Source organism: Cardiocondyla obscurior, linkage group LG11, assembly GCF_019399895.1.
Source record: "Cardiocondyla obscurior isolate alpha-2009 linkage group LG11, Cobs3.1, whole genome shotgun sequence".
Lineage (NCBI taxonomy): Eukaryota > Metazoa > Arthropoda > Insecta > Hymenoptera > Formicidae > Cardiocondyla > Cardiocondyla obscurior.
Window position 1 is genome coordinate 6,705,981 of NC_091874.1, and position 8,792 is coordinate 6,714,772.

Sequence of the window (8,792 nt, forward strand, 5' to 3'; positions counted from 1 at the left end):
TTTTGCGAATGTATTCGAGTCCTTAGACCATCCTGCTGTTCTTCTAATCAAATCAATATTAATACCTCCTCTAAAAGCGCAAGAAGTCGAAGCATGACAGGTGCTATAAGCACCAAAATAACTAGTGTCAATACCTGCATAATCTAGGACTCTTTTAATCCATCTACTAAGCGTTTGAGAAGAGACGCTGCCATGAGGTTTTTTATAAGACAAAAATAACGAATAACTAGATTTTCTTAACATACTAGTTTGTTGTAAATAATATTCTAGAACCTTAGCAGGACAAATTAATATATTATTGAAATAAAACGGTAACATTAAGACCGGTTGATTTCGTCCTTCCCCCGAAGTTTTTATTCTATCTGATATTTTTATTTCAAAAGAACCATTGAGACACTTAATATTTCTTATATCTATCAAGGAAAATGTTTGCAAGCGATGGCCTGTTACTAGTGCCATTAATGTAATTAATTTTAAGGATAATTTTTCTAAAGAGAGCGAAGAGTTAGGACCCCATGACGCTAATAGATTTAGAACAATACTAGGATCCCAAGTTATATCGTATTTCGGGCGAGAAGGGCGAAGTTTCGCGGTCCCTCTGATAAATCTTTTAATTTGCTGGTTATGAGCTAACTCAGGACCAGCAAGAAATGCAAGCGCAGAACGAAGACTATTAATTGTTTCGTATGATGCGCCCTTATTAAATTCTTCAGAAAGAAAGAGTAAAATGTTCGGAATAGAAAATGCTTGCGTTTCAAAACCTTTTTGCTGACAAAAGGTCCACCATTTTTTAAAACAGCCCTCATACTGCTTTAATGATGACTCGCTTATCGAAGAAATCATCACATCAATGGCTTCCGCTGGAACTAGTTTTTCCGTGAAGGTTGCCCAGATAAAATCCCGGCAACCAGGGTAAGTCTTTTCCACAAGGGATGAGGAAGCCTGTCCAAAGAAGATAACAAATTGATATCTGGCTCGAATTTTATAAAATCTGATTGTAGTAAATTCATGAACATTGGATACCAGGGCTGAGCTGGCCATTGAGGAACCACTATAATACCATTACATTTATCTTGTTTAATTTTCTCTAAAACTCTAGGAATTAAAATGAACGGCGGAAAAGCATAAAAGAAATCTGAGTTCCAGTTTAAGGTAAAGGCATCAATTGCGAATGCCTCTGGATCTTTTTTCCAAGACACAAACTTCTCACATTTTGAGTTTGTTCTTGAAGCGAATAAATCCATATCTGGAACACCAAATTTATCAATAATTTTTTCAAAGGCTGATTGTGCAAGAGAATATTCCGTTTCAGGTTCTAAACGACGGGATTCAAAATCTGCTTCAGCGTTATCAGCTGAACAAATGTAGGATGCAAAAATCCAATTATTATTCTTTTTACACCAGTCCCAAATTTCTTTCGCTATTGTGTGAAGATCAGGATATCGAGTTCCACCTTTTCTATTTATGTAAGCTAATGCCGTTGTGTTATCAACACGTAATAAAATATTACTATTAGAGACATTATCCGTTAAACATTTTAACCCGAAAGAAACTGCTTTTAATTCTAATCTATTAATACTCCAATTCTTTTCCTCAGCATTCCAGTGTCCATGAATTCGTCTACCATTACAAAATGCTCCCCAACCAGAAAGAGAGGCATCTGTAAAAATTTCTAAATCAGGATTCCTAACTAGAATAGAATCACGAGCAAAGTTGATATGGTCAATCCACCACTGTAAATCATTTGAAACCTCATTCGATAACGTCATTATCGCGTTATAATTTTCATTATTATTCGTGAGAGCAACATATCTCTCTCGTTCCAGACTCCTCATGTGGACTCTCCCATATTTTAGAGTTGGACAGCACGATTCAAGAGAGCCCACAAATTTTGCAAAATTTCGAATACTACATCTTTTGATTTTCTTAAATTTGTAAAGAAGTTTTTTAATCTTTGATTTTTTGTCAACTGGTAATTCTACTGTCATATGGACAGAGTCATAAATTAAACCTAAAAATTTTACTTTGGTGGATGGAATTAATTTGCTCTTTTTGTAATTAATAATGAAGCCAAGTCTCTGTAATAGTTGGCAGGTTGCCTGTACATTTTTCTTACAAGAATTAAAAGAATTTCCAAAAATTAAAATATCATCTAAATAAATAAATACAGGACATAAAACCTAATTGACGTAGCCATGCCACAACTGGCTTCATTAATTTTGTGAAAACATACGGTGCAGAACTGAGACCAAAGGGAAGGCAGCAAAATTCATAAAATTGGCCTTCGAATTTAAATCTAATAAATTTCCTTGAAGAACTCTTTATCGCAACTAAATAATACGCATCTTTTAAATCGATTGTGGCCATAAAACAATTGCGAGAGATTAAGCGACGAACAATCTTTGCATCTTCTAACTTAAAATAAAATTTAGGAACAAAATTATTTAATTTCTTTAGATTTAATATTAACCTGTGTGAACCATCTGGTTTTTCAATTAAAAAAATGTTCGAAATGAATTGATCTTTCACTCGAGAAACTTGACTTATAGCACCTATTGTAATTTTATGGGATATTATGGCAGGCGGTTTGAATAAAAAGAAAGAGACTGGAGCGTTGTCTATGCGGTGGCTTTATTTGAGAGCGACTGACTGCTCTGGACCGTTACAAGTCCAAGGCAGCGATCCCGTTGACACATCCTTCGTTGTCTGTATATTGATATCAGGTATCAATTTGTTGGAAACGCAGCTGAGAGATGCACGCGTGTTTTATCATTCTAAATGATGAAGGACGTATCAAAGTTCTAGTCGGAGATACATTACGAAATGACTAAGAAACTAATCTAAAGAGATACGCATTACTACGGGGAAATATCACACTCCCCCTCGTAGAAAAGAAAAGAGAAACTTGCAAAAGGCTTTCTAGAATTTATCGTACTGTAACCGGGTAGGTGGTTTACGTTCGCGTATTGGTCCCCTACGAAAAACTACGGGTGTTCTCGTTATTTCGGAATCTTCTGCGGGTGGAACATTCGCAAGCGTATTCTCGGCAGCGGATTGTAAATTCGCGCTACTTGGAAGTCTCCGCGGGGTACTGTTTCTCTTTTCAAGTCCAGGTGGTGGAGCATAAGAACGGATCGTATCCGAAACGACTGCCGGGGTCTTATCCCCAATTTTACGAAGTTGATTTACATGACGCCGAACGATAATGCCATTATCTAAACTTATTTCATAATGTAAAGCGCCAATTCGAGACTTAATTCTACCGAGGAGCCATTTAGTTGTACCAGTATAATTACGCGCACTCACTCTTTCCCTCGCTTGAAAAATTTTTTTACAAATATTTGTATTTTTATACGGTGTTTGTAATTTGTAAGTAGGATGAATAAAATCTAACGGTGAATTAACTTTTCTTCCGAAAAATAAGTCTGCAGGAATTTGTTTTGTTTGTGAATGTTCGCAAGTTCTATATTGTAAGAGTAATTTGCATAAATTGTAGTGTATGGATTTGTTTTCTGCACACATTTTTTTTAATCCATTTTTAATTGTTTTGACCATGTTTTCAGCCTGTCCGTTCGTAGATGGATTGTATGGGGCAGTATACTTTAATGTGCAGTTAATTTCTTGCATAAAAGTTTTGAATTCAGAAGAAATAAATGTTCTCCCGTTATCTGTTACTATCACTTTTGGACAACCGTATTCACTGAAAATTTCTCGACATGTTGCTATAGTAGATTCAGCTGACATTGAGTTGACGATTTTAACGATGGGAAATTTTGAATATGCATCGATTAGGATAAGGAAAAGTTTTCCCATAAAAGGTCCCGCGAAATCAATGTGCACACGATCAAAAACCTTTGTAGAATCTTCCCAGAAATGTACGTCCACTTTTGGTGGATTATCTTTGTGCAGGTTGCAAATTGTACAATTTTTAACAAGATTTTCTATATCTTTGTTTAATGATGGCCACCAAACTATCTTGCGGGCCAAATTTTTCATTTTTGAAATTCCGAAATGTCCCCAATGTAATTCAAGAAGAATTTTATGTTTTAGTTTTTCTGGGATAACAACCCGATCGGAACGTAATATAACTCCGTTACAAATTGAGAATTCTTCTATGTTAATGTTTTGTTTCTTGCGATTAGATGTGTAATTATGTGTTGTAATTTCTTTGTAAATTTTTTGTAATTCTGTATCCGTTTTTGTACAATTTGCAATTTCTTCTGCTGTAAGTGGTAGGAAGTTAATTGTTTCTAAATGAAAAATATCAATTACTTCATGTGTGTCATTTTCGTTTTCCAAAGGCAATCTAGAAAGGCCGTCCGCGTTTGCATTAAGTTCGGATTTCTTATATTGAATATCATAATTGTAGGCACGTAAAAATAATGCATAATGTTGCATACGTAATGCTGAAAATGTTGGTAAGTTTTTATCCGGTGAGAAGATTCGTGTTAACGCTTGATTATCCGTAACAAGAGTGAATTTGGTACCGAAAAGAAATTGATGAAATTTTTTAATGCCAAAAATAATGGCATACGCTTCTTTATCAATGTTCGTGTATTTTTGCTGTGTAGGGTTTAATTTCTGAGATGCGCATTGAATGATTCTTTCCGATTTATCGGGGTACACGTGAGAAAGTACTGCGCCAATTCCGTAATTACTTGCATCCACTGCTAAAATTAAAGGTAATTCGGGATCGTAATGTGCAAGTATTTTATTTTCACTAAATGCTTGTTTAGCTTTGTCGAATGCGTATTCGCAAGAATTATTCCATTTAAATTGGACATTATCTCGTAATAAGTTATGAAGTGGATGTAAAATTTCCGAGAGATTTTTAATAAAACGCGCATAATAGTTAACGAAACCTAGAAAAGCGCGTACCTCTGTTTTATTTGTAGGTCTAGGCATTTTTTTAATTGCCGCGTATTTTGCCGGGTCTTTATTAATTCCATTTTTATCTATTATGTATCCGCAAAAGTGTATACTATCTTTAAAGAATTCGCTTTTCTCTAAATTTATTTGTATATTAAATTCCTGTAATCTACGGAAAATAATTTCTAATTTCTTAATATGTTCTTCTTTTGTTGCGCTAGCGATTCGAATATCGTCCAGAAAAATTTTGACCCCGCTAATATCGTGAAAGATTTCTTCGATCGTACGTTGCCAAATCGCGGGGGCAGAAGCTACACCGAACATAAGACGCGTAGGTTGATACAGTCCGCAATGTGTGGAGAGAGTGAGTAGTTTTTGTTGTTTTTCGTCTATACGTAATTGTAAATACGCTTTTTTTAAATCTATTTTAGAAAATATAGTCATTCCTGACATGCACGAAAATAGTTCCTCTAATTTGGGCAGAGGATATTCATCAATAAGCAACTGCTTATTAAGTGTCACACTGTAATCTCGGCAGATTCGTACTGAACCATCTTTTTTTAGTGCCGGGACAATGGGCGTGGCCCATTCGGATGATTTAACGGGTAATAGAATCCCTTTCGCGGTTAATTTATCAAGTTCAGTTTTAATTTTGTCTTGCATCTTGAAAGGGACGGTTCGATGCTTAATAAAAACTGGTTTCGCGTTATCTAATAGTGTAAATTTACCCACGTAAGATTTGATTGCTCCCTTGCGTTCCGTAACAATATCGTATTTTTGTAATAATTTTTTTATTATTGAATTTTCATTAATTGTATGTATGTATGGCGTCGTGATTTCGTCATCGGTATATAAACCGTTTATTTCTTTAGTATTTACTAGTTCGTGAAACCATTCTCTGCCCAAAAGAGGTTTACAATGAATTTTAACAATGTATAAATTTAAATTTAAGCTACGCTTATCCGATTTAACTCGCACTTGAATGTAACCGATTGTATTAATCGGATCTTTATTAAAAGATTGTAATCTTACATTCGGCGGAAAAACACGATGCGACGGAAAGAATTTCTTCGCGTCTTCCGCACTAATAAGACTCACGGCGGCTCCCGTGTCCACTTCGAAAGTCATCTGATGTTGCTCGACTTGAAGCGGCATGATGAATTTGCTCCTTGCATTGGCAGTGTCGATGGTGCAGACTTCCTCGACAGTATTGGCAGATTCCTTCCTTTTCCTAAAGCACACCCGTGCTAGGTGCCCTTTTTTCTGGCAGAAGCTGCATTCCACATTTTTGGGAAGTGTACACTCATTTGCGTAATGCTCTTTTCCGCACCGAAAACACTTCACATTTTTAATTGATGATGGCACGTTCTCAAATTTCCGGTCCGGTTTCGAATGCGTGGGGCTTCTGAAATTCTTCTTGTAGTTAACGGATGATGATTTCACATTCCGTTTTTGTTGACCTTTTTTCTGCGAGTTTCCTTTGTACCGATTGGTTTCCGAATTCACGTATTGTATACTTTCGGCTGTTTGCGAAGGGTTGCGCAATTGCGTGGTACTGCTTTCAGCAAGTTCCATGGTAATGGCTGTAGAAATTGCAGAATCGAAAGTCAGATTTTGGGTTTCCAGAAGTCTTGCCTGAATATTTGGATTGCGGAGGCCGGCTATCAATTGCGTACGTAAGGCTGTCTTCAAATAAGCCCCAAAATTGCACTTCGCACTGAGTTTATGTAAATCATTGACAAAATCGCGCACCGACTCGTTTTCCTGTTGCTTTCTTTTATGAAAAACAAAAATTTCTGCTGCTTCGAGAGGTTCCGGCTCCAGTATCGCCTTCAATTTGTCAATTAACGTAGCCCAAAGAGCGGTGTAGGGATTGGTATTATCCATAGTACTCTCCAGCTTGGTGTAAGTATCCATGCCAATGTATTGTAAGAGATAAGTACGTTTCTTTGCCTCGGTGGTAATGCCAAAAGCCTCGAAGGCTCCTTGTAGTCGCTGTAACCACGTGGTCCACCGGTGTTTAGTGGCGTCGAAAATTTCAATTTTAAACGAGCCGGGAATCTCAGTCATGTTGAAAGGCTCGATAGTTTCCATAGACTCCGTACTCGTACCTGCTCCAGTCGTAACGTATGGTTGTAAAGGTGAAGTCTGTGGTTCAATTTTAACGGTCACTTTCTGCTCTTGGTCTTTACCGGCTTTCCGCATTAAGTACAAAAGACCTCACACCCAAGAGGGAAAATGCACAATCCCATCCTCGTCGCCAGTATTGTAATTTTATGGGATATTATGGCAGGCGGTTTGAATAAAAAGAAAGAGATTGGAGCGTTGTCTATGCGGTGGCTTTATTTGAGAGCGACTGACTGCTCTGGACCGTTACAAGTCCAAGGCAGCGATCCCGTTGACACATCCTTCGTTGTCTGTATATTGATATCAGGTATCAATTTGTTGGAAACGCAGCTGAGAGATGCACGCGTGTTTTATCATTCTAAATGATGAAGGACGTATCAAAGTTCTAGTCGGAGATACATTACGAAATGACTAAGAAACTAATCTAAAGAGATACGCATTACTACGGGGAAATATCACAGCACCTTTTTCTAAAAGTTGCGAGATTAAGTTTTTAATTGTGATAGACTCTTGAGTAGACCACTGTGGTTCCACTGGCCGAGAGTATTGACGAGGTGAGTTTATAAATGGTATTTCATAACCGTTAATCCACTGAAGGATTGTCTTGTCCGAGGTAATCGAAAACCATTTCGAAACAAAGGAGCTGAGCCTACCTCCTATAACACTTACAGATTCTAGTTCCGAGATCTGTAATGGCGCTGGACTTTGTATTGGCTCTTCGATGTCCCCCGTGGATGATAAGTCGAGCGACGGGACGATGACGGTTTCTGCCCGCTCGAAGACGTCTTGTTCTGACAATTGGTTGAACGCCGGAGCGGGCGTCTCAAGTTTTTTGAACCCGAGTTTGAAAAACTTCGTGATTTTTGTTTCAGCGTTTTGCTGGACGATTCCAAAGTTTTTGCTGCTTTGACTCTATTTTCCAAATCTTTGCTAAATAGCCATTCATCTGTTACCGTGGATGATAAAATATCTCTTACGGATGCGTCTAAATTTTTTAGAATTAAACTCCTCCGGATAATGGACTCATTATATTGAAGATCCGAAATCAACCGTACTGCGCCATTTAGGCTTCCCAATAATTCAAACTTTTCTGAAAACTCCAAGTGAAAAATCTTTGTTAAAACTTCAATAACTGCTGCTAGAGCAGCCGCAATACTTTGTTGCTTTTCTGCAATACGATCATCTCTTTTAATGATAGCTTCCTGCAGACAAACTTTTATCTCCGGATTTAGTTTTGGAGAATCTAAAGTTGCACAATTACTTGGTAGAAGAAATTTTTTCAGTAAAGATTTCTTTTCTTCCTGCGGTAATCCTCTCCGACTGATTTCAGAAATACGAATCGCCAAGTCCTCGTGAACAGCAGATGCAAAAATTTTCTCCGGTTCTAGTCGGGCACTGAGAATTTCTAGAATCTTTGCATCTAGAGGATTATCTTGTGCAGAGGAAGATGGTTGTGCAGCCTCTTGTCCTTGGGGAGCTGATTGGTCTGTTATAGTATCGTTTGGTGAATTAAATACATCCTGGATTAAAGGAATCGTTCGATCCGATTGTACAGAAACCGATCTTGATTTATCATCTCTTCTAGGAGAGGCATCATGAACAGATTCTTGACTAGAAGAATCATAGCGACGATGATGTCTTTCGTTCTCTGGAGAATCTTCACCAAAATAACCTCTTTCCCTGTCTGAATCGAAATAAACAATGGAATTATGATACACGATGAATCTGAATAATTGTGTTAATGTTAGCATCGAAACATTTCTATTTGATATTAAGCGAGAGAGGTCATCGATCCT

At 37.3% G+C, this 8,792-nt stretch overlaps 1 protein-coding gene across 1 annotated transcript; it reads right to left on the bottom strand.

The window, feature by feature from the left end:
• Positions 1 to 866: 866 nt before the first annotated feature.
• On the bottom strand, positions 867 to 1,988 carry LOC139106687 (uncharacterized). The gene has a single exon (XM_070663625.1). The coding sequence runs from the start codon at positions 1,986 to 1,988 to the stop codon at positions 867 to 869; it is 1,122 nt and encodes a 373-aa protein (XP_070519726.1).
• Between the last annotated feature and the right edge of the window lie 6,804 nt (positions 1,989 to 8,792).